Source organism: Heptranchias perlo, chromosome 7, assembly GCF_035084215.1.
Source record: "Heptranchias perlo isolate sHepPer1 chromosome 7, sHepPer1.hap1, whole genome shotgun sequence".
In the NCBI taxonomy this organism is placed as follows: Eukaryota; Metazoa; Chordata; class Chondrichthyes; order Hexanchiformes; family Hexanchidae; genus Heptranchias; species Heptranchias perlo.
In genome coordinates this window covers 89,329,283-89,356,291 of record NC_090331.1, presented here as the reverse complement: position 1 = coordinate 89,356,291, position 27,009 = coordinate 89,329,283, and the positions used below count along the sequence as shown (strand labels likewise).

The following is a 27,009-nucleotide window of genomic DNA, read 5'->3' as shown; positions in this document are numbered from 1 at the left end:
ATGGGTTTGAATGTCTCAACCCAGCTCAAATGGGTTGAGTTCATTCCTTGACCTGGTACACACAGACTGGGAAGCTCCCTGGTTGAAATCTTGGCCATGCTGAGTCAGCTGATCTTAGCCAGCATGCTAGTTGAATTGTGTCCGGGCTCGGGAGGGAAAAAAATGGGACAAGGCTCCTGCTCCTGTTTGCTGTCCAGTGACTCATGCTGGTAACACCTCCAAACCCACAACCTCCACCACCTAGAAGGACAAGAGCAGCAGGCACATGGGAACAACGCCACCTGCATGTTCCTCTCCAAGTCACACACCATCCTGACTTGGAAATATATCGCCGTTCCTTCATCGTCGCTGGGTCAAAATCCTGGAACTCCCTACCTAACAGCACTGTGGGAGAACCTTCACCACACGGACTGCAGCGGTTCAAGAAGGCGGCTCACCACCACCTTCTCAAGGGCAACTAAGGATGAACAATAAATACTGGCCTCGCCAGCCATGCCCATATCCCAAGAATGAAGTAAAAAAAACTTGACGTTGAGATGACAGCATCAAGCTTGGCTTTGGTGCCTCCTTGATTAGATGGTCTTCCAACAGTCACTGTCCAGACCTCACCGATGAAGGCGGCCACTTGGATAAGGTATCTAAAGAGCTGCCGGTGCCTGTGGAACTGGACGGCTGCATGATTTCAGAAGGGGAGAGGAGAGAACATTGAGGGGGAAGGGGGGAAGGGAGCCAGATTTCAGAGAGACGTGAGGGGGATTTGACTATCAGCATTGCACCCAAAGAAGAACAAAAAGAAATAAAATATTGTAACAATAAAGACGTAAAAAAAAAAAAATAAGTAGAGGTACTGGGTCATCTGATGCTAATTCCCGTTCAAAAAACAAAAAACGTTGAAAGCTGTGAACTGCATCAGCTGAACCACTGCCAATTAACACTATTACAAAACCAGTATTCAAAAAGTGAGCATTTATTCTCACATTTCTTTAATTGTTGTTTTTTTAAGTCTTACTGGCTGGCTCAGCCTTTCCAGGCTTGGCGTCTGTTTCTTGCAATGGATGGTGGTGGGTTAAACAACTGGGCCCACTTTAAGAAGAAGTCCAGTGGAGGCCAGTGTCCAGAAAACTGTACCTTGAAACAATCTCCTTCTCACCTCGAAATACAGCCTTTGTCATTCAGTGTTTCCTTATACCTCTCATCCCATGACCCTCAACTAGAAAGAAAAATGTATTTTGCACCCCTCCCCCCAACCCCACGTCGGGAAAAACCCTGTCCGGAATGTCAACGCACTGTATATTAAATAATAATAGATAAAGTCCTCTGACATCAACAGACACTGCATAGGCCTCAAGACAGTGTCCAATAAAACGCTCTCTTCTGTCACAGACAGGAGACGTGTGAATACTACTTTGCCGTAGCTAATAGATCGCGCTTGTCCAAAGGCACTCTGCATATAGTCCATAGTTTCTTTTAAGCTCTGCTTAAATGGTTGAAGCTTGCTTCTCGCCAACGAACAATAAAGCTGTGGGCCTCGTTTTTCAATTTGGCCGACTAGCCCCCGAAGATAAAATTGTGACATCGGCCATCTTGAATTCTCCTGCGGTTTGGGACCCAGCAAACTGTTGTGGGCCTCAACTATTGGGTCAGCGATATGAAGGACAAAAAAATAACACGAGGAAGCTGCACGGCGCAGCATCACGGCCAGTTTGAAGGAGATAAGACTTCCCTTCACAGCACGGAACAGAATAACCCTTGTCATGGTCTCTGGAAGTAATGCCAATATGAAGCCTTAGTTGGCCTACTTTTACTTCATCCCAAAGTTCACAGTCAGGGCAGTAATGATGGCTCGTATCCTTGGGGTAATAGTCAAGTTAAGGCTCTTTAGTGCTGACTGCAAGAGGTTCTTAAATATCCTCCTCATTTAACTGGGGGAAAGTGTGACTGGTTCTGAATACACCAGAATGAAAATGGTTAAGATTTAAAGGCAATTCCCTACTTACTGCATCCTCTTGTTTGTTGCTTTCAAGTTACTGATAATAAAAAAGGCCTTTATCTATTTCCGTTATGATCATGCCTCTGAGCAGCATTTCTGCTGGTTCATCTTCACTTTGTGTTTGATCCCGTCGTACAGTTCAAAGTTGTAGTTCTCCAGGGTTGTGGAGCTCCGGCTTGAAAGGCCGGCATAGGAGCAGGTGCAATACAGTAAGAGCCCGGCACACACTGCCCCAAGAAGAACTCCTACGGAGCTCATGACGATGATAGTAACCAGAATTGGGTCCAGGGAGTAGAGCCAGTTCTTGTCTTTTCCAGTTGTTGGCGTGACTGACATCCCATCGGAGGGCACCACTGTACTTGAGTCTTCATCTTTCCCTGCATTCAAGTCAGATCCCACATCTGCAATCAATAAAAGTAATCGTTAAATCATTGCATTATATAGAAGACTGCTTTATACCTGAGTTTACACCCAATTTTGGTACAACTTGTATACTATCCAATAATGTGTACCATCCACAGGACGTACTGCAGCAACTCACCAAGGCTTCTTCAACAGCACTTCCCAAACCCGCGACCTCTACCACCTAGAAGGACAAGAGCAGCAGGCACACGGGAACAACACCACCTGCATGTTCCCCTCCAAATCACACACCATCCCAACTTGGAAATATATCGCCATTCCTTCATCGTCGCTGGGTCAAAATCCTGGCACTCCCTCCCTAACAGCACTGTGGGAGAACCTTCACCACACGGACTGCAGTTCAAGAAGAAGGCTCACCACCACCTTCTCAAGGGCAACTAGGGATGGGCAATAAATTAAAATTGCTAGTGACGCCCACATCCCAAGATTGAACAAGAAAAATTAAAGGTTAAAATTGCACCAAAATCTCCACTCTGCTTTCTTGTCTTTCACACCCTGTCTGTGATTCTGATGTTACCCTCATTCTTCTCTCTGACCAGGCAAATGAAGAATAACAGCTCCACAACAGAGGGGGAAACGATTCAGAAGAAGACTTTATCCAAATGGAAGGAACAATGAAGCGGGGGCATGTCACCCTGATCTATCTGAGAAGCTATGTGTGCAGCAAGGATCAGATTGGGCAGGGAGGACATCACCCAGGTATGAAGTCATTAGCTGTGGATCTCTTCACTGCTTCTGTGATTCCCCCCAGTCTACCTGCTCATAGGTGCCAGCTGTGGCTCAGTGGGTAGCACTCTCGCCTCCGAGTCGGAAGGTTCAAGTTCCACTCCAGGGACCTGAGTACGAATATCTAGGCTGAGACTCCAGTGCAGTACTCAGGGAGTGCTGCATTGTCGCAGGTGCTGCCTTTGGGATGAGACGTTAAACCGAGGCTCTGTCTGCCCTCTCAAGTGGATGTAATAGAATCCATGGCACTATTTCCAAGAAGAGCAGGGGAGTTCTTCCTGGTCAATATTTATCCCTCAACCAACAGTGACTACACTTCAAAAGTACTTCATTGACTGTAAAGTGCATTGGGATGTCCTGAGGTCATGAAAGACATGATATGAACGCAAGTCTTTCTTTCAAATTGACACTTGTGTAAAAACCCACTAGGTGGATCTTAAGATTGCTATTTAGAAAAATAAAAGCAGATAGAGTCTCAAAATCTGTTTACCTTTGTTGTAAATATAAGTGTTGGGTTCCTCATTGGGTTTGAATTGGGTCCCTTCAGCATCACTAGAGATCATTTCTCTCCCTGTAACAGAAATAGGGAAATAGAAGATTAAGTCAGGGTCAAGGTACGGCACATAAGCATTGCTACGGAAGAAAAGTCCAGTCTCCCATTTATGTTGTAACTCCTGACCGATTTTATGGGCACAGAGGGTGTTAAATAGCTGACATGTCCCAGTGACCCACGTTTTAAAGAGAGCATGTGTAAGTCAAATGAAATAGCCTGCTTTATCGATATTATCTGTGACCTTTAGTGTTTTTGAAGACCTTGATACAATCTTTTCCCCAATAAAAGAAAGTTCAACTCTGTGGAGGAACAGGAGGAGGCCATTCAGCCCCTCGAGCCTGTTCCACCATCCAATTAGATCATGGCTGATCTGAATCTCAACTCCATTTACCGCCTTGGTTCCATATCCCTCAATACCCTTAACTAACGAAAATGGGGACTGTGACATGTCTTTCCTCGTGACTCCCATTGCTAAGTTCTGGAATGCTCCGTGTCACTCCGTTCCTCAATCCTTTTCCAATGTATCGATGTCCTTTTGAAGGTAGGACCTTCAATTGTGAGCTGGAAAGCACGTGGGTGCAAATTCACAGGTTTGCCGTTGATGGACGCAGGGCCTTGTGTGTTAATGTGCGTTAGATAAGCTCAGTCCTGGGAGGATCTCTTGAGAACATGGGCCAAAATAATGCACCATTCATTTAATCATCAAATTACTACACATCAACACATACTCAGTGCATGAGTAAGCTCCAACACACTGAGTAATGTCACACCCTTGCATATTAGGTCAGAACTACGCAGCAAATGTGGTCTTGCCAGTGATTGAGGCGTCAGAATAACCTACTCCTGTTCATGGTCAAATACACTTGAGATGCATTCCCAAGGGCTTGGATTAGAGTTGTCGATAGCAGCTTCAGATTGACTGGAACCCTTCACCGACCCACAGACGGATCCTTTTCCTTCTCCACCCTTTGCTAGTGGACACCCCTCCGTGGTGTGCATAACACACACATCTGTTTTCCTGTCTCAAAATGCATTATTTTTGCATTTATCCACATTAAAATCCATCTGCCATTTCTCAGCCCATCTGCTTGATTGGGCCCGATCTCCTTGAATGCTGTTTATCTCCTCAATATTTAACACCCGGCCTTACATATAGCATGGTCTCATCGGCCAATGTGACAATACTGTTATAAGCAGTATTCTCTTGTTAATGAGTAGTGTAAACTTTACAATGTCTCCTGTTCTGATCTGTGTCGGGCCCTCTGGCCAGTCCCTCCACCACCTCAAAGTCACCCTTACAGTGGCCATCGTTAACACAATTGCAAGCTGGGAAGCACGTGGGTGCAAATTCGCAGGTTTGCCGTTGATGGACGCAGGGCCTTGTGTGTTAATGTGCGAGGAACTCTTGAGAACATGGGCCTAAATAATGCACCATTCATTTAACCATCAGTAGGCTCCAACACACTGAGTAACGTCACACCCTTGTGTATTAGGTCAGTCTGATCAGCTGAATTTGCACACATTTTGTACATGTAAAGATTCCCGCCTCTTCCCTTCCCCCAAAATTGGTAAGATACAGGCTCAGCCTCTATGATCTGCCGTCCAGGATCGTAGTAACGCCACTATGGGACAATACCTGTCGGAGGGCTGTCAGTTCCCATCAGGGAAAGAAATTGGAAGGGAAATTTCAGGCCGCACTTCCAGTGGACAGTGTCAAGTTACAGCGGCAAGGCCCTGGGATCAGTCCACCATCACGGCTGAGGGGGACACACGTTGCTGGAAGCTTTAGATAGGACAAGGTGAAAGAAAAGAATAATGAAGTAACTTAGTTAGGCCTCAGCTGGAGTTTTGTATCTAATTCTGGGCACCACATTTTAGGAAGGATGTCAAGGCCTTAGAGTGGGTGCAGAGGAGATTTACTCGAATGGTACCAGGGATGAGGGACTTCAGTTATGTGGGGAGATTGGAGAAGCTGGGGTTGTTCTCCTCAGAGCAGAGAAGGTTAAGGGCAGATTTAATAGAGGTGTTCAAAGTTACGAAGGGTTTTGATAGAGTAAATAAGGAGAAACTGTTTCCACTGGCAGAAGGGTCGGTAACCAGATGTCTTCAGGGAAGTGAGGGGAGAACATTTGGCGACCTCAGGATGTCCAAGGCGCTTCACAGCCAATGAAATGCTTTTGAAGTCTTGTAATGTAGGCAAAAGTACTTTAAATTCTGCACATATTCTTTGTGTTTAAACAATTAAAAACGCAGAAGTAATCCGTTTAAAATATTTGGAACAGTGGTACAGTAACGACAATCCAAAATGATACGGCTACAAAATGGCCGCCATGGTTAGTGGCATCATTGTGATCGAAACAGGAGTCCCCCCAAGGTTCCCCACACTGAGCACCTTCCACTAAATGCGGACCTGTAGCTCCGCGACTGGCGGCCTACGATAAGCGAGAGGGAGTTCTCCTGGCAGGAACAGGACACTGGAGTTTCCTGTGCCTGAGATGTTATTCCAGGTGGATCCTGTTGCTCTGATACTTCGCTGGACAGAGAGGAGTTAGTCAAATGTTTTTTTGGAAGGGCATGACAAGGGGAAGAGTGTGTGGGTTTGCCAAGAAATTCTACACTTGGATCAGGATTTCCGTGCCATGGGAACAAGTTGGAATGTTGCACAGGAGTTCCGTACCTGAGTCGGGAATTTTGTACAATGGGAACAAGTGGGAATGGTACACAGGAATTCCGTACCTGAGTCAGGATTTTTGGACAATGGGAACGGCGCATGGGAATTCAGATTTTTGTACAACAGGACCAACTGGGAATGGTACTTGGGAATTTCATGGCTGGGTTGGGATTTCTGTCCAACGCGATGGGATGAATAAATGAATGAGCAAGATAGAGTAGGTCTCGAGCATTGGCTCAGAGTAAGTAGAGTGAACCGAACGCAATTGGTATGTGGTCCATTTAATGATACCTGCTCCAACCTTTCAGGAGCCCACGTGGAGGACCCGAGGGAGGGGGAGATGGGGCAAGATTTATTTCCCAGGCCCGTAACTTCAAAGAGATTTTACACAGAAAGTCTTTTGTATAAAAAAATAGCATCTTTATTCCATTCCACACAGTACATCTCCAGGGCGGTCCATTTACATTCAGAACGCAACAAGCAGAGAGCTCCCTCGGTGGGTGCTAGCTGGTCCGAGTATTCGATGAGCCATGGTGCAGTGTACAGACCACCCCACTGTAACATTCACATTTACAAGCACGTAACAGTCAAACCGCATGAGCCCAATGCACTCAAAAGGACACAAGTGGCGGGGGGGGGGGGGGTGATGGATGCAGCATGGGGACAGGGGGAGGGGTCGGCATGCCGATCGCACACTGACTGCGGAGATTTTGGGGAGAAATCAAAATCCCAAATGGCTAAGATCCACGTTAAAAGGGGCACTTAACGTCACGGTTTTTGCAAATCCTCCCACTCCAAGCTACCCATTACACAGGCACCATTCAATTCTCCCTTTTTCTAAACAAAAATATAGCTTTGCAATGCCGTCCCTCTAAATGTTTGCTTGAAGACCAAGTGCCAAAGCATTTGAATGAGGGAAAGCCCAGTTAAAGAGATTGCCAGCCAGTGATATTAGCCTTGGCTCAGTGGGTAGCACTCTCGCCTCTGAGGCAGAAGGTTGTGGGTTTAAGTTCCACTCCAGAGACTTGAACACAAAATCTAAGCTGACCCTTCAGTGCAGTACTGAGGGAGTGCTGCACAGTCGGAGGTGGCGTCTTTTGGATGAGATGTTAGACCGAGGTGGACGTCTCAGGTGGATGTAAAAGATCCCACAACACTATTTCAAAGAAGAGCAGGGGAGTTCTCCCCAGCGTCCTGGCCAATATTTATCCCTCGACCAACATCACTGAAAACAGATTATCTGGTCATTATCACATTGCTGTTTGTGGGATCTTGCTGTGCACAATTCGGCTGCTGTGTTTCCTACATTACAACTGTGACCACCTTTTAAAAGTACTTAATTGGCTGCAAAGCGCTTTGGGACGTCCTGAGCTCGTCAAAGGCGCTATATAAATGCAAGTTCTTTCTTTTTCTTCTATTGCAGCCGACTGGCCTTTGCACCATCTCCTCGTTGGGCAGGAGGCCCTGAGGCTGCTCCTGAGGGCAGCAGACGGGATACATGCACTCATCCAGCTTCACTCGAGCGGAGAGACTGGGCATCTATAAAACACACCAAGTATCCGTCATGCCTCTGGGGTTTTTTTTCTCCCTCCAGCTTTTACTGTGCACCATTTACAAGGTTGAACACGGAGGACGGGACGGTGGGGGGGGGCTGGATTATCAATCAGTGGTAACAAGCTTAGCAACATCCAAGATTCTTGATTGGCTGGCCAGCAGTCCTTGCCTCCTGGTGACAGGTTTTTAATTGGAGGACGAGCTTGTAAGTTCTTCACACAGTCAACAATATTAGAGCAGAGAATCACCAGACTGAGGGAAAACTCCACATTCCAGATTAAATAACACTCTAGAAGAGCAAGCTCCACATTTTTAAAATTTCAACAGAAAACGGAAAACATGAAATTGCTTACCTAAAAAAAACATGATAAAAGTGACTATTTAAAGGGGAGTGATCGTCACGGCAAAAAGTGCTTGGCATTTTTATTTGCCAACAAAGACACACGATGCAATGACCGGACTCACACTGAAGACCATCGTTGCATCACTTGACTGCTGCATTACTTTTCACGAAGAGAGAGCCCCATTAATGGCCGTCGTGAGTGATCTAATAATACTGGAGTAGGACATAGGAACAGGAGGAGGCCATTCAGCCCCTCGAGCCTGTCCCGCAGTTCAATTAGATCATAGCTCATCTGTATCTGAACTCCATTTACCTGCCTCGATTCCATATTCATTAATACCCTTACCTAACAAAAATCTATCTGAGTTTTGAAATTTTCAATTGACCCCCAGCCTCAACAGCTTTTTGGGGGAGAGAGTTCCAGATTCCCACTCCCCTTTGTGTGAAGAAGTGCTTCCTGACATCACCCCTGAACGGCCTAGCTCTAATTTTAAGATTATGCCCCCTTGTTCTGGACTCTCCCACCAGAGGAAATAGTTTCTCTCCATTTACCCTAGCAAATCCTTTCATCATCTTAAACACTTCAATTAGATCACCCCTTAATCTTCTATACTCAAGGGAATACAAGCCCAGTCTATGCAACCTGTCCTCATCATTTAGGCCCAAGGGAAAAGACAGTATGAGGCAGGAACTGACTATGAGGTTACGAGTCGAAAATCAATGTTTGGATAACTGCTTGCGACATTCTTCCATCTGCTCTTCTAGCAGAGGCTAACTAATTAGCTTAAAGGCCGCATTAAAATAGCAGCGAGAGGAATGTCACACAAATGCGTTAAACATCATCCACTGGGATTGCCAGCAGGAAACTACAGGCTCTGGTGAACGATCGAGCAGCTTTTATGTTGGAATTAGGGGTCTCAGAATTAATGAACATGTTCAGCTCTCTTGTGGTGCTTCAATCAGCTCTCTGTTTCTCCATCCCAGCATAAACCCCTTCCAGATCGAACACTGCAGCCTGACATTTGAATCTAGTGTTATAATTAACTCTGCTCTCCCATTCCAGCAAAAAACCTGCTTTAAAAATTACACTCCACCCTTATGTAATGCGTTATCTATTTAGCCCCTATCCCAGCATTGGGGCTGGTCAGTCATTAATAGCAGGCTCTCCATTCACTGACTAACTATCTGTTAGCTGTGGTTTAGTGGGTAGCCTCTATATTGTTAATAGGTTGTGAGGTTCAAGTCCCACTCCTGAGACTTGAGCATAAAATTCAGGCTGATATTTCCTGGTGCAGTACTCAGGGAGTGCTGAACTGTCAGAAGGTGCTTTCATTCAGATGAGATGTTAAACTGAGGCCCTGTCTGCCCTCTCAGATGGATATAGAAAATTGCATGGCACTATTTTGAAGAAGAGCAGCAGAGTTCTCCCAAGCGTCCTGGCCAATATTTATCCCCCAACCAACATCACTAAAAGCGGATGATCTGGTCATCGTCACGTTGCTGTTTGTGGGACCTTGCTGTGCACAAATATCTGCCGTGTTTCTTACATCGCAACAATGACTAAACTTCAAGAGTATTTTGTCGGCTGTAAAGCACTTTGGGACGTCCTGAGGTTGTGAAAGGCTCTATATAAATGCAAGTCTTTCTTTCTTTTTAACACCCTGTACTTGCCTCATCAGCTTCCTGGCCTCTTCTTCTGTAACCACATCTTGATCCTACACAGCAGGGTCATGTGAATGAATAAAGGCAACAACCAATCACAGAGCTGCGATGGAGCCCCGTGTCATTGGTAGCCCCTCACACTCCCCACATTTTGCAATCCTTCAGGGAAATTTTCCTCCAGTCCTTTTGTGCTCCCAGCATCTGTTTCGTACACACTAGTGCCTGGAGTAAAGCATGCCCGGAATATTCCATCAGGAACAAGCTATGAAGAGCCTTTAATTGTCCCTGGGATAACAAGGTGTAACATTCACTGTTTTTCTTTATCTACAGCACACTTCTGTTTTCAAATTAAAATAATGTAAAAAATATAACTTTTGCGATCGCCCCACGAGGAAAATGGATGCAAAAGATGGTCACAGCTACTGACCAGAAACTTGTTAGGTCGACTGGCCTGTCACTCAAGCCTGCCTGCCACGGTTGGGTTGAGTTTTTTGGGGTGGTTTTTAGTCAGAGATGGAAAACCTCTTGACAACAGAGCGTTCCATTGTGAAGGAGGGAGAAGAACGAAAAAATCCCAAGATGCTTCACTCGAAGCACAACCCCTCACCCCCTGATTGGAACCAGTTGTGGAGAATTCCACAGACTAGACCAGAGGAGGCTCTTGAGAAATGAGGAACCCCCACACACAGCAAAAGACAAGATTTGCCTGGACCCACGCAGTCTTGTTCCTTGGGCTGTGAGTAACTCAGGTGATTAAAGTTACTGGAAAAGTCCATCAGTATCTATCAAGCTTCCTAAGCAAAGTCGACACGATACAGTGATGCACATTCAGGTCGACCAACTCTCCTGCACTGGGGAGAGGGGGAAGTCTTTGACCTCAGGACCCTGACCTCATGCTTGTGTGGACAGAGCTGGTAATTCTTAGCAACCGGCTTGCTTCTGTGCACTACAGAGCGAGAGAAAACACAAGGCAACTCAATGGACGTGGAGCTTTGCCAGCATGCACAGCGCCAGTGAAAGCTCTCTATTAAATCCACAGGGCCTGCAGATTCACCACCACTTGCTTCCTCCCAATCTCGAGCAGGACGGGGCAAAACAGGGGAAACACTTGGAAATTCTAACGGCAGACTGAGAAGAAAGAAGGAGCAATACAGAAAAGGGAGAGAAAGATGGGGAAAAGATGCCAATCAATCATTAGTAATCAATGATGTCTCAGGGAATAAGAACATAAGAAATAGGAGCAGGAGTAGGCCAATCAGCCCCTCGAATGTGGCTCACGACTACAAAATCTCAGCACCTAGGATTTGTCAACAGCTCAGTTCCTCACGTCAGAATCTGTTAAAACGTGTTGATAAAAGAAATGATAAATACCCCAGATAGCTGAAAATGTGAAAGAGCAACAGAAAACGGTGGAGAGAGCGAGCAGGCCAGATGACCTTTCCAGTGTAGCAGACCCTAACTAAGAACTTCTGAAGAAAGGTTCATAATGTTGTTATTTCTTGTGTCAACAAAACAAAATGATCTCAAGATCGACTTGAACGCTCTGCACATGGGACGAATCCATGGAAATAGAGCTGAATGAAAAGGAGGGGCTACAGTGGGGTCGCCAACCCTCCAGGATTGTCCTGGAGTCTCCAGGAATTGAAGATTAATCTCCGGCACGTTACTGCGAGCGAAAACCCCAGAGAAAAATCACAGGGGCGTTAAAAAAATGGTGTTCTTTAAAAAAAAATTTGAATACTTTCATTTATTAGTTACAAAACTTTGGAGATGGGGGAGAAAAGGCAGTTTGATTGGGCGGGGCGGTTGGAGGCGGGAGATCATGTAATGAAACCTCGAGCAATACGTCCGACCAATGTTGGCAACCCTGGGGTAAGCCCGCGACCTGGATGGAATATGATTCCAGTAGAGAGGTTTGGTGGGTGATTGACATTTACACAATTGGTAGACAAACAAGAAATTTAAAGTACACACACACAAAAAAGGTGTTTAGTATGAACATCTTATATCCTAGTGGAGAATGATAAATGTGCCATTTACATGCTCTCTATCACTGGGGCTTTTCCTTGCCACCTGTCTGGATCTGTGTAGACTAATGGATAGAGATTGTTTGTTATGATTAATCAACAACTCCATTATTGTTGTACCAGGCGATTACCAGGATGGTAGAAGGCCAACTAGATGGACCTTGGTCTTTTTTCCTCTAACAATTCCTATGTACTCCAATGAAGCAGTACAGTTAGGAAGGTTTGTCCACAATGCAAATATGATCTGGGATTCTCCCGGCTAGATTGGGAGAATTGTTGGGTATATACTTACTGCTGTCCCTTTAACTTTTTTCTTAACACTTCAAGCTTTCAGTGCTGTTGGTCAGGGGCAGGCTAGGGCCCAATCCTCCTCATCTTCAGTGACACCACATATCGAAAGTGCTGCCCATGGCTGCTCTGAACCATCCATGATATCACCGGAGCACTGCGATATCACCGGAGCACTGCGATATCACCGGAGCACTGCGATATCACCGGAACACTGTGAAATCACCAGAGCACTGCGATATCACCGGAGCACTGCGATATCACCGGAGCACTGCGATAACACTGGAGCACTGCGATATCACCGGAGCACTGCGATATCACCGGAGCACTGCGATAACACTGGAGCACTGCGATATCACCGGAGCACTGCAATATCACCGGAGCACTGTGAAATCACCGGAGCGCTGCGATATCACCGGAGCACTGCGATATCACCGGAGCACTGCGATATCACCGGAGCACTGCGATATCACTGGAGCACTGTGATATCACCGGAGCACTGCGATAACACTGGAGCACTGGGATATCACCGGAGCGCTGCGATATCACCGGAGCACAGGGATATCACCGGAGCACTGCGATATCACCAGAGCGCTGCGATAACACCGGAGCACTGCGATATCACCGGAGCACTGCGATGTCACCGGAGCACTGCGATATCACCGGAGCACTGTGATAACACCGGAGCACGGCGATATCACCGGAGCACTGCGATAACACCGGAGCACTGCGATGTCATCGGAGCACTGCGATATCACCGGAGCACTGCGATATCACCGGAGCACTGCGATAACACCGGAGCACTGCGATAACACCGGAGCACAGGGATATCACCGGAGCACTGAGATGTCACCGGAGCACTGCGATAACACCGGAGCACTGCGATAACACCGGAGCACGGCGATATCACCGGAGCACTGCGATATCACCGGAGCACTGCGATAACACCGGAGCGCTGCGATAACACCGGAGCACAGGGATATCACCGGAGCACTGCGATGTCACCGGAGCACTGCGATGTCACCGGAGCACTGCGATGTCACCGGAGCACTGCGATGTCACCGGAGCACTGTGATAACACCGGAGCACCGGGAGATCGAATCGGGCCAGGACCTACTCCGTTAATGGTAGGGCGTTGGGGAGAGTTATAGAACAAAGAGATCTAGGAGTACAGGTTCATAGCTCCTTGAAAGTGGAGTCACAGGTGGATAGGGTGGTGAAGAAGGCATTCGGCATGCTTGGTTTCATTGGTCAGAACATTGAATGCAGGAGTTGGGATGTCTTGTTGAAGTTGTACAGGGCATTGGTGAGGCCACACTTGGAGTACTGTGTACAGTTCTGGTCACCCTATTATAGAAAGGATATTATTAAACTAGAAAGAGTGCAGAAAAGATTTACTAGGATGCTACCGGGACTTGATGGTTTGACTTATAGGGAGAGGTTGGATAGACTGGGACTTTTTTCCCTGGAGAGTAGGAGATTTAGGGGTGATCTTATAGAAGTCTATAAAATAATGAGGGGCATAGATAAGGTAGATAGTCAAAATCTTTTCCCAAAGGTAGGGGAGTCTATAACGAGGGGACATAGATTTAAGGTGAGAGGGGAGAGATACAAAAGGGTCCAGAGGGGCAATTTTTTCACTCAAAGGGTGGTGAGTGTCTGAAACGAGCTGCCAGAGGCAGTAGTAGAGGCGGGTACAATTTTGTCTTTTAAAAAGCATTTGGACATTTACATGGGTAAGATGGGTATAGAGGGATATGGGCCAAGTGCAGGCAATTGGGACTAGCTTAGTGGTATAAACTGGGCGACATGGACATGTTGGGCCGAAGGGCCTGTTTCCATGTTGTAACTTCTATGATTCTATGATTCACTGCGATATCACTGGAGCACTTCGATAACACCGGAGCACCGTGATAACACCGGAGCACTGCGATATCACCGGAGCACTGCGATATCACCGGAGCACTGCGATATCACCGGAGCACCGTGATATTACCGGAGCACTGCGATATCACCGGAGCACCGTGATAACACCGGAGCACCGTGATAACACCGGAGCACCGTGATAACACCGGAGCACTGCGATATCACCGGAGCACTGCGATATCACCGGAGCACTGCGATATCACCGGAGCACCGTGATATTACCGGAGCACTGCGATATCACCGGAGCACCGTGATAACACCGGAGCACCGTGATAACACCGGAACACCGTGATAACACCGGAGCACTGCGATATCACCGGAGCACTGTGATATCACCGGAGCACTGTGATAACACCGGAGTACTGTGATGTCACTGGAGCACTGCCATAACACCGGAGCACTGTGATACCACCGGAGCACTGCGATATCACCGGAGCACCGTGATAACACCGGAGCACCGCGATATCACCGGAGCACTGCGATATCACCGGAGCACTGTGATATCACCGGAGCACCGTGATAACACCGGAGCACCGCGATATCACCGGAGCACTGCGATAACACCGGAGCACTGCGATATCACCGGAGCACTGCGATATCACCGGAGCACTGCGATATCACCGGAGCACCGTGATATTACCGGAGCACTGCGATATCACCGGAGCACCGTGATAACACCGGAGCACCGTGATAACACCGGAACACCGTGATAACACCGGAGCACTGCGATATCACCGGAGCACTGTGATAACACCGGAGTACTGTGATGTCACTGGAGCACTGCCATAACACCGGAGCACTGTGATACCACCGGAGCACTGCGATATCACCGGAGCACCGTGATAACACCGGAGCACCGCGATATCACCGGAGCACTGCGATATCACCGGAGCACTGTGATATCACCGGAGCACCGTGATAACACCGGAGCACTGCGATAACACCGGAGCACTGCGATATCACCGGAGTACTGTGATAACACCGGAGCACTGTGATATCACCGGAGCACTGCGATAACACCGGAGCACTGCGATATCACCGGAGCACTGCGATATCACCGGAGCACTGTGATATCACCGGAGCACCGTGATAACACCGGAGCACTGCGATAACACCGGAGCACTGCGATATCACCGGAGTACTGTGATAACACCGGAGCACTGTGATATCACCGGAGCACTGCGATATCACCGGAGCACTGTGATATCACCGGAGCACTGCGATAACACCGGAGCACTGCGATATCACCGGAGCACTGCGATATCACCGGAGCACTTCGATATCACCGGAGCACTGTGATAACACCGGAGCACCGTGATAACACCGGAGCACCGTGATAACACCGGAGCACCGTGATAACACCGGAGCACTGCAATAACACCGGAGCACCGTGATAACACCGGAGCACCGTGATAACACCAGAGCACTGCGATAACACCGGAGCACTGCGATATCACCGGAGCACTGCGATATCACCGGAGCACCGTGATAACACCGGAGTACTGTGATGTCACTGGAGCACTGCAATAACACCGGAGCACAGCGATATCACCGGAGCACCGTGATAACACCGGAGCACTGCGATATCACCGGAGCACTGCGATATCACCGGAGCACTGCGATATCACCGGAGCACCGTGATAACACCGGAGCACTGCGATATCACCGGAGCACTGCGATATCACCGGAGCACTGTGATATCACCGGAGCACCGTGATAACACCGGAGCACCGCGATATCACCGGAGCACTGCGATAACACCGGAGCACTGCGATATCACCGGAGCACTGCGATATCACCGGAGCACTGCGATAACACCGGAGCACTGCGATATCACCGGAGCACTGCGATAACACCGGAGCACTGCGATATCACCGGAGCACTGCGATAACACCGGAGCACTGCGATATCACCGGAGCACTGCGATGTCACCGGAGCACTGCGATATCACCGGAGCACTGCGATAACACCGGAGCACTGCGATAACACCGGAGCACTGCGATATCACCGGAGCACTGCGATGTCACCGGAGCACTGCGATATCACCGGAGCACTGCGATAACACCGGAGCACCGTGATAACACCGGAGCACTGCGATATCACCGGAGCACCGTGATAACACCGGAGCACTGCGATAACACCGGAGTACTGTGATAACACCGGAGCACTGTGATATCACCGGAGCACCGTGATATCACCGGAGCACTGCGATATCACCGGAGCACTGCGATAACACCGGAGCACCGTGATAACACCGGAGCACTGTGATATCACCGGAGCACCGTGATAACACCGGAGCACTGTGATGTCACCAGAGCACTATGATGTCACCAGAGCACTGTGATGTCACCAGAGCATTATGATGACACCAGAGCACTGCGATATTACCAGAGCACTGTGATGTCATCGGAGTACTGTGATGTCACCAGAGCACTGTGATGTCACCAGAGCACTGTGATGTCACCAGAGCACTATGATGTCACCAGAGTACTGTGATGTCACCAGAGCACTATGATGTCACCAGAGTACTGTGATGTCACCAGAGCACTATGATGTCACCAGAGCACTGTGATGTCACCAGAGCACTATGATGTCACCAGAGCACTATGATGTCACCAGAGCACTATGATGTCATCGGAGTACTGTGATGTCACTGGAGCACTGTGATATCACCAGAGTGCTGTGATGTCACCGGAGCACTGTGATATCACCAGAGTGCTGTGATGTCACCGGAGCTCTGTGATATCACTGGAGCGCTGTGATGTCACCGGAGCTCTGTGATATCACTGGAGCGCTGTGATGTCATGGAACGGGGGCAATCTACTCAAAATGGCTGCCTTTGCACAGCAGTTTTAAAGGTATATGATCCTTGTGGAAAAAAAATGTGCCTTGGTAAACATTTCTTTGCATTCAGGAGGAAGTGCTGTAGGTGCAATGGCACCATATGCAAGTAGTGTGAGATGTCCTTAGAACGTGGAAGCTTAAGGGGAGATTTATTACAGGTGTTCAAAATTATGAGGGGATTTGATAAGAGTAAATAATGAGAAATTGTTTCCACTGGCAGGAGGGTCGGTAACCAGAGGGCATCATTTTCCAATCCTCACTGGATACAGGCGTGGTGCTGGAGGATTGGAGGACTGCTAACATTGTACCATTGTTTAAAATGAGAGAGAGGGTAGACCGAGTAATTACAGGCCAGTCAATCTAACCTCAGTGGTGTGCAAATTATTGGAACTACTTCTGAGGGACAGGATAAACTGTCACTTAGAAAGACATGGATTAATCAAGGACAGTCAGCACGGGTTTGTTAAGGGGAGGTCGTGTCTGATTAATTGATTACATTTTTTGAGGAGGTAACAAGGAGGGTCGATGAGGGTAGTGCATTTGATGTAGTCTACATAGATTTTAGCAAAGTTTTTGACAAGGTCCCACATGGCAGACTGATCAAAAAAGTACAAGCCCATGGGATCCAAGGAAGATTGACAAGTTGGATCCAAAATTGGCTCAGTGGCAGGAAGCAAAGGGTAATGGTCGATGGGTGTTTTTGTGACTGGAAGGCTGTTTCCAGTCGGGTTCTGCAAGGCTCAGTACCGGGTCCCTTGCTTTTTGTAGTACATATTAATGATTTGGACTTAAATGTAGGAGGCATGATTAAGAAGTTTGCAGAAGTGTGAGGTAATGCATTTGGGGAGGGTAAACAAGGCAAGGGAGTACACAATAAATGGGAGGATACTGTGAGGTGTAGAGGAAGTGAGGGACCTTGGAGTGCATGTCCACAGATCCCTGAAGGTAGCAGGACAGGTCGATAAGGTGGTTAAGAAGGCATATGGAATACTTTCCTTTATTAGTCGAGGCATAAAATATAAGAGCATGGAGGTTATGCTAGAACTGTATAAATCACTAGTTAGGCCACAGCTTGAGTACTGTGTACTGTTCTGGTCACCACATTACAGGAAGGATGTAATTGCACTTGAGAGAGTACAAAGGAGATTTACAAGGATGTTGCCAGGACTGGAGAATTTTAGCTATGAGGAAAGATTGGATTGGCTGGGGTTGTTTTCTTTGGAACAGAGGAGGCTGAGGGGTGATTTAATTGAGGTGTACAAAATTATGAAGGGCCTGGATAGAGTGGATAGGAAGGATTATTTCCGTTAGCAGAGAGGTCAATAACCAGGGGGCATAGATTTAAAGTGATTGGTAGAAGGATTAGAGGGGAGCTGAGGAAAAAATTTTTCACCCAGAGGGTGGTGGGGGTCTGGAACTCACTGCCTGAAAGGGTGGTAGAGGCAGAAACCCTCAACTCATTTAAAAAGTACTTGGATATGCACTTCAAGTGCCGTAACCTACAAGGCTACGGACCAAGTGCTGGAAAGTAGGATTAGGCTGGGTTTCACTTTTTCAGCCGGCACGGACATGATGGGCCAAATGGCCTCCTTCTGTGCTGTAAATTTTCTATGATTTCTATGGTTCTATGACACAGATTTAAGGTAATTGGCAAAAGAACCAGAGGGGAGATGAGGAGAATTTTTTTTACACAGCAAGTTGTAATGATCTCGAATACATGGTATGAAAGGGTGGTGGAAGCAGATTCAATAATAACTTTCAAAAGGGAACTGGATATATAACATGAAAAGGAAAATGTGCAGGTCTGTGGGGAAGAGTAGGGGAGTGGGACTAATTGGATATTTCATTCAAAGAGCTGGCACAGGCACAATGGGCCAAATGGCCTCCATCTGTTCTGTAAGATTCCATGACCAGTGCGGTGATACGCACATTATAGTTCAGCACCTCCTGTGTTAGCTAAAAAAAAAGGTTTGCCAAACACTTTTTCATGAAGACAGTGCCTCTTTCACACAACAATAATGGAGGACTGAGGAACAGAAGCAAATGAACCAGTCATTTTAGCCTTCGTTGGAAAGTAAAATCATGCGGGGTGTGAGGAAAAGAAAGACTGACTTGCATTTATATAGCACCTTTCACAACCTCAGGACGTCCCAAAGCACTTTACACCCAATGAAGTATTTTTGAAGTGTAGTCACTGTTGTAATGTAGGAAACACGGCAGCCAATTTGTGCACAGCAAGATCCCACAAACAATGTGATAATGACCAGATCACCTGTTTTTAGTGATGTTGGTTGAGGGATAAATATTGGCCAGGACACCGGGGAGAACTCCCCTGCTCTTCTTCGAAATAGTGCCATGGGATTTTTTACAATCACCTCAGAGGGCAGATGGGGCCTTGGTTTAACATCTCATCTGAAAGATGGCACCTCCGACAGTGCAGCACTCCCTCAGTACTGCACTGGAGTGTCAGCCTGGATATTGTGCTCAAGTCTCTTGGGTGGGACTCACTGAGCCACGGCTGATGGGTGGGCAATCTGACTGCCTGGGTTTCGGTCAAAATTCTCCCTTCTCTAACGCCGACGATGATGTAGTAATTGTCAACGAGTTTATACGCTAAGAAAATGAATAAATGTGACATTTGGATTAAGACTGCTTCACAAAGCACGTTTCCAAGTGAAGGATCACCCACTTACTGATCGCTGGGCACATCATTAACAGCTTTTGTCACTGGATGGCGATGTCACGCTGCTCGCTGCAGACTCAAATTACACGGGAAATAAGGAGCTCTGAGCATTTGAAATTCTTTTCTTTCTCCTCTCCCCCGGAGTATGTGATTACAATTAGCACAGGGCGAACTCCTCTTCTGACTAATCACCGGCAAAATCCTGTTTCAATCAAATCTTTCCAAAGACCTTCTTCATGTTGACACTTATTTTTAGTGAGAAGTGGCAATCAGTGTGACATCATCATCTGGTGACAAAAGGCTACTAAATGATGTCGCCAAGGCAGCAAATGGCTGCTCTCAGCAAGCAGAAAACAACCACTTTTTAAGAGGAGACTTTTATGTGAGTGCGTGTATGTGTGTGTATATGTGTGTGTGTCTGTGCGAGCATATGTGGTGTGTGTGTGTGTGTGTGTGAGTGTGTGTGAATGAGGGATGTTAAGAGCTGGAGAATGAAGTCCTTTCCCATCTCAGGCACCAAGTATCAGCATTAAGTACTCTTGGGTCAGATGCACAGCCAACTGTGGAATTAAGATGCCTCTGCTCTGGTCCAAACCTCCCTTCTTGAGGAAGGTGGGAACAGAAGTAGGCCATTCAGCCCCTCGAGCCTGTTCTGTCATTCAATTAGATCATGGTTGACCTATATCTTAACTTCATTTACCCACCTTGACTCCATGTCCCTTAATACCCTTACCTAACAAAAATCTCAGTTTTGAAATTTTCAATTGACCCCCAGCCTCAACAGCTTTTTGGGGGAGAGAGTTCCAGATTTCCACTCCCCTTTGTGTGAAGAAGTGATTCCTGACATCACCCCTGAACGGCCTAGCTCTAATTTTAAGGTTATGTCCCCTTGTTCTGGACTCTCTCACCAGAGGAAATAGTTTCTCTCTATCTACCCTATCAAATCCTTTAATCATCTTAAACACCTCAATTAGATCACCCCTCAATCTTTTATATTCAAGGGAATACAAGCCTAGTCTATGCAACCCTGTCCTCGTAATTTAACCCTTTTAGCCCGGTATCATTCTAGTGAATCTGCGCTGCACCCCCTCCAAGGCCAATATATCCTTCCTGAGGTGCGGTGCCCAGGACTGAATGCAGTATTCTAAATGGGGTCTAACCAGTCTAACTGTGACATAACACCCACCCCTTAGTATCCCAGTCCCACTGAGGCTGTGACATTTTTTACATTAGTCTCCTATGGCCTTTCTGAGTGAGAATGGTCAATTTGGCAATCAGTGTACTGTGAGCCCTACAGATTATAAGATGGATTGAGATAACTGAAACTCATATCATGTAGGACCCTGATACCCAACACGGGGCGGGGGGGGGGGGAGGGGTGGAGCCTTACATTCCATCAATTTGGGCAGGATTCAAACAAATGTTTCAGACCACGTGCCAACCCACTTTGCCACTTAATGCTCTCTTTATGATCCAAAACAGTTAAATAAATTTCTTTCCTACAGAACCTCCAAGAACTCTGCGTTGCTCCTAACATCTCCTTCTTTGGCTCAGTGTGGATTTTCGTCTGATTACGCTCCTGTGAATCGCCTTGGGACGTTTTACCATGTTAAAGGCACTGTATAAATGCAAGTTGTTGTTTCCAATCAGATACCAGTGAAAAGTAATCATGGGGGAACGAGTAATCTCAAAAGAAACATTGAAGATTTAATCTGTCTTGTGGAAGGTGCTGGACCCTGAATCAAGGAGATCAAATAGGTCCAAAGGCCTTTATCTGATCCTACCTTGTGTTAATGTATGATGGAGAGTTGGAATTTTGCCTAGTTTACGGAACTTTACTGAGGAGATTAAATGAAAGACTCCATGATAGAGCAGGACAGACACGGTCTGTGGGTGAATAGGCTTTTCTTGTCTTGTGCTTTGCTACATTTGTGACTGGATTTTAAAATCTGATGAAGACATGTTTCAGATGGTTGGGGAAGATACACCTTCTTTCAGCTTCTCACGGAAAAAATAACAGAAAAATTTCATCTGTCCTATTTTAAGAATGTTCTGGAACGCAGAGATACGTTTGGCAGGTGTGTTCATTTGGCTCCTCAATTAGTACACAATTCAGCTTGATTTGCCTTTCAAAGATGTAATTTTCAGAACAATAAAGTGTGGGATAGACCTATTTTCAAAAATGAAACACGTTCTTTCACATTCACGGCAATTAAACGTGAATTATTGTCGCCCACAACACTCGAGTCCAAGTGTCATGTTTACCATACTTCCCTAGGGGAAAAACAAACTGAAACACCCCTCTCGGCCAGGAGCCAGCTGCTTTAATTTTGGCCCAGTATTTTTTTCTAGCAGTAGGGTTTCACTTTTTAAACAAAACTTGACAAACTGTTCCCAAAAAATATTTTACCGTGGTGCCTCACTAAATTGCATGCTGGGTTACCTCAGTTGTTTGAAGGACCAATTCCAAAATGGCCGCCCTGCCAATGTCAGGTCAGTACAATTAACAGATTTGCTCGGGCAGGATTTGGACATTGAATTGCTCAAATCCACTGAACTATTGCCGTACAGCTCCCCTGGACACGGAGACCTTCAGAAAGAAAGAGGCATTTACATAAGCAGCTCATCACGTCGCTCTGAAGCATCTCAGAGTGCTTTGAGTCGAATGAACTGCTTGCTTGCAAGCAGACTGTTGTCACGCAGGCAAAGTCGGTGCACAGCAAGATCCCACAAACAGCAATGAGATGACTGACCAGTTAAACTGTTTTTTTTTTTTTTGGTGTTGGACGTGGGAGGAGTGTTGGCTGGGAGACCAAGAACCACAATGCGGTTCCTTCTTCTTTCTGGTTGAAAGGTCTTTTTTCAACTGCCAATGTTAGAAAGCCGGAGTGGGTAGTTTGTAAAGGTTAGAGAAAGATCAAGACAGAAAGAGAGAATAAACACAGACAAACATGGAAGCCAGCATGTATTGCCTAGAACTATTCCACTTTAAAGCAACCATTTTGCCCGACCATCATTAAATGAAGTTTCAACCTGCCAGAAAAAAAGACCTTACTGGGCACTGTGACGGACTTCCTCGCATTTTTAAAAAATATTTCTGTGTTTGTGTGTCAAAAATCATGACTTGTCGATTTCTTTCCCACCCAGAATTACGTAAAGATATCAACAAATACAATCTTCACAAGCCGCTGCTTCCCGGAGAAACGCAGAAGGACCCCCTTCCTGGGCTGTTCTTCCAGTTTGCCTCGTACACTACCGCGAGGAGATCTTGCACAACCAATTCTCTCAGAAGAAGGGGAAGAAAATATGAAAAGACACGCAATGCGTGAGATCGTCACTTTTTTTTTTCTATTTATAATCCACAGGTGCGATGTTGAGTAGAGAGAGAACTAATAATAATAGCAGGTGTTCCCATGGCGATTGCAGTGGAGAGTGCAAGTAGAGCCAGCGATACCATTAACGTTTTCGATTGGTTTTTGTGTGTGTTTTTTTATTGCTAGCCGTGTGTTCTCTCAACAGTTTGAGCTGTAATCTTCCTTTCCAATTTTTATAGTAAGACCGGGCTCCACTCCCGTGACATAGCCGTTGGGGAACTGGACGTTTTTGAAATTGACCGAGTGAAGGCTCTTCTTGGCTGCAAATCCGTAGCGTTGGCGATACAGCACCATGCCCAGAGAGATACAGAGCAGCACTATCAGAGCACCTCCTCCAGCCATTATGTAATACCAGTAATTGGGGATGGGTTGCGCTGACACGGACTCCACTGTGGGTTCGCTCCCCGCAGGGCGTTCCCCTGGTGGAGAGACACAAAATAGCGCTGGGACGAGTCTCATTGATTGACAAGAACATGCTCAGCGGGCACGGTGCATCATGGGAGTATGCGTTCACCATCAACTGGATCCCTGCCCTCCCATCAGGCCTTGACGTGGAAACGCAAGGACAGGTGTAGGGTCGAGATTTAGAAGGATGAGTTCCCGCTATGTCGTGGCGATCTGATACCGCACGTGCTCGTTTTGTGTTTGCTGATGTATCAAAGGCGACAAATGCCACCCAGCCAATCCGATCAATCAAAATGGCCACCCTGGACTCGGCCTAGTTTCTACAGTGATGGCTGCAGTGAGGCAGGGAATCACCCAGAGTCCACCACAATCAAAACAGGAAGAGGGGTGGGGAGGAGGGGGGGGAGGGGAGCAGGATCCCATGATGCACCGTGGCTTGACTTTTTTTTGCAAGTGTGTGATGTGATGAATGACATTATAAAAAACACATCATCACTTACAACGACAAACTAAAGAGCAGTCAATCTACAGGTCATTTTATGAGATCAGATGCACAACTTTTAACACGATTGATTAAATAAAATGCAATTGGACAATCAATTTGGTTCTGGCATGCTAAAAGAAACCTTAAATGCTGAAACTATGCTGTGACACAACGAGCGTGAAAACACTTGGCGTGTTTCTCTGAATTTCCTCTCTTTGCTACTTTAGAGGAGATGTTAACCTGTTTAAAATAAATGGGAAATGGGTTAATCCTCTGTAAAAAAATATAACGAAGAGAGAAATTCCAGACCAATATGTCAAGTGCTCATCCCACAGAGTAATTTGAGGGCCTTCCTACTTTCTCAGCCCTCAAACTTCCAAATTATTGTTTGTCCTTTCAATTTTGTTGGACACCTAATCAAACCACCTGATACCTGTCCAGACAAATGCCAACTATTGATTTGTTGTGATCATCAGCATAGGTTGCAGGACGTTCACAGTGAAGATTTTTAATTATTGGCCCAAGGTTTCCTCGGTGTTGTTGGAGCTTAATCAATTCAGTCCATTTCAATCTTGACTTTCTAAAGGCCCACATTAATCGACCAAATTGTGCTAAAGTAATCACCATTCAACAAGCCTGAAGATAAGAAATCTCGGAAATCAGTGGGAACCTCCATTGTATGCAGAAACTCCCCTTATAGTACCCCACGTTTCCATATAGCTACGTATCTCTACCTGACCATTTTTTCTGATTATAGATGTCTAGCAGCCCCACATCTAGTACAACAAACTCACCTGTAGGTGTATCTCTAGTGTGGATCCCAGGAAAGGCACTGATGGGTTCTGCAAATAAAATGTAACAATTGTTAACTCTCTGAATACACTGCAACACTTTACCACAGTCTTGCCTCTTTGGTCCACACAACAGCAACATCTTGCATTTATTTAGCATCTTTAATGTAGTGAAACATCCCAAGGCTTCACTGGAGCGTTATCAGACAAAAATTGACACTGAGCTACAAAAGGAGAGGTGATCAAAAGCTTGATCAAAGAGGTAGGTTTTAAGGAGCGTTTTAAAGGAGGAGAGGAAAACCAAGTAGAGAGGCGGAGAGGTTTAGAGAGGCAATTCCAGAGTTCAGGGCTAGGTTGCTGAAGGCACGGCCGCCAATGAAGGGGCGAAGGGAGTGGGGGATGTACAAGAGGCCAGAATTCGAGCAGTGCAGAGATCTCGGAGGTTGTGGGGCTGGAGGAGGTTACAGAGTTAGGGAGGGGCGAGGCCATGGAGGGATTTGAACACAAGGATGAGAATTTTAAATTTGAGGTGTTGCTGGAACGGGAGCCAGTGTGGGTCAGCGAGCACAGGGGTGATGAGTGAACGGGACTTGGTGCGAGTTAGGATACGGGCAGCAGAGCTTTGGATGAGCTCAAGTTTACGGACTTTTTATTGGGCTGGCAAATTAGTGCCAGGTACAAAATGTCTATATTTTTTTTAAAATCCGTTTCCTTACTCCTGGCCTTTTTATTTCTCTCAGCTGGGGTTCCTCGGTTTGGGGACCTAGAACTGGCCTCTCATTACCCAACGGGCAAAGGAGAGGAGAGAGAGAGAAACATAAACAGCCGTGGGCTCCTGCTCTTGGTCACCATTTGCTTGGTCACTGCTGGAAGGTGCCCAAGGGCGGGCGTTGGATGAAAAAGAGGTCCGGGCTCCTGCTGAGGTTGAATTTCCCATCAGCATTCACTGTCTAGGCTCACACTTGAAGAATGGCCACCTTGGCTTCTGCTCCCTGCGGAACCACATCACAGTTCGTGTCAGCAACCTCATGGCAGAATAGTTTGTGCTCCAACTATGCAACAGTTCTATCTCGTCCTCTTCCCAAACACCGTTCTATCCTAAGATCCCCAATACAGAGCATAAGGCCTGCCACCATCACTAAAGGTTGCAATAGGGCAGGCATCCCTAGAAGGAGCATGTTGCAGAGTTCTTCATCATATTATGGAGATGAAAACCAGAAGTAAAGAGAAGAGCAAAAGATAGTGCATGAGATGGATGGATGTCCCATCACATGATGCAGAACTCCTGGGAATGACCTCAGAAGAGAGGTACTAATCAGCCAAGGATGGGGAGCATGAAGAGGCATGTGTTAGTCCTAGCTCATGCATAAATGAGTAGACAAATTTCTCGATAAGTTAACTTACATCCTTCACACCCACTAATCTTATTAAAAATGTTCAGATTTCCCTTTCTTACTCTTTCCGTCCTTCTTCATGTGTCGATATCGGCCTAAAGTTAAAGAGTGAGATTCCATGGAAATAATAATCTGCAGATGACGGGAATGTGGTACTTACGGATGCATTGGTCAAGGGACACATGTGATGCTATGGCGATGTCATCAATCGCGAGATTTCCACTAGCACCACTTCCTCCGATGCCTTCAATGATGACCTAGGAGCAGAGGGTCAACAGGAAAATGGCGTGTAAGAAACAGAGGAGCATTTACCATCAAAGCCTCTGGGAGGCAGAGAGGAATTGGCATTGTTCCGTAGCTGCAACATAGGCGACATGTTACCTGATAGTCAATGTTATATCCTGGTAGGATGATCTTTCCCTCTTTCCACTTGTTCCCCTGATCTCCCCTCAGTGACCACAGCATCACTTCGTCTGTTCTCTTCCTCAGCAGCACCTGTAAGGTGCCAATGTTGGCACCTCGCATTCGGTACCAGAACACCATACAACGGTGACTGTTAATGGGTGGCACCATGGGACTAAGCAGCCTGGCATGCTGTCCTTCCACCATCTTGTTGGCTTCAATGTGCAAGTAATTCCATTTATCTGAAAAAGGAGAGATATAAAGGGTTCCTGAGATGGAGGCTCTCTTATAACTAGCTCAACACTTGACCAGAAGGACTCCCATTGAATCCAAGCCAACCCCACAAATCAAATCAGAAACATTACCCACTCTGGGTCAAACATGCCAGCCAGAAATCCTTTCTCCTCACTGAAAAGATCGCAGGTTACCCAAACTTTATTTTAAGGGTAAATAACATACAGAGCGGTGT

At 46.6% G+C, this 27,009-nt stretch overlaps 1 protein-coding gene and 1 long non-coding RNA gene across 4 annotated transcripts in view; one reads left to right on the top strand and one right to left on the bottom strand.

Annotated features, from left to right (window-relative positions):
• Positions 1–951: 951 nt before the first annotated feature.
• LOC137323948 (neuropilin-2-like) overlaps positions 952–27,009 on the bottom strand; it is a 124,564-nt gene continuing 98,506 nt past the window's right edge. Inside the window, exons 13-17 of one of the 3 annotated variants that reach the window (XM_067988093.1) lie at positions 26,520–26,782; positions 26,299–26,395; positions 24,748–24,795; positions 3,630–3,710; positions 952–2,391 (exon numbers count right to left, since the gene is read on the bottom strand). In XM_067988093.1, the coding sequence (XP_067844194.1) occupies positions 2,066–2,391; positions 3,630–3,710; positions 24,748–24,795; positions 26,299–26,395; positions 26,520–26,782 (815 nt within the window). In that variant the 3' untranslated portion in view covers positions 952–2,065. Of the gene's footprint in view, positions 2,392–3,629; positions 3,711–5,359; positions 5,476–16,756; positions 23,484–24,747; positions 24,796–26,298; positions 26,396–26,519; positions 26,783–27,009 lie in introns of those variants that run through there. The other 2 variants (XR_010963475.1, XM_067988094.1) reach the window with 2 other exon arrangements.
• LOC137323949 (uncharacterized) lies at positions 21,378–24,069 on the top strand. The gene is made up of 2 exons (XR_010963476.1): positions 21,378–21,768; positions 22,838–24,069. It is a non-coding gene; the product is annotated as an uncharacterized lncRNA (long non-coding RNA).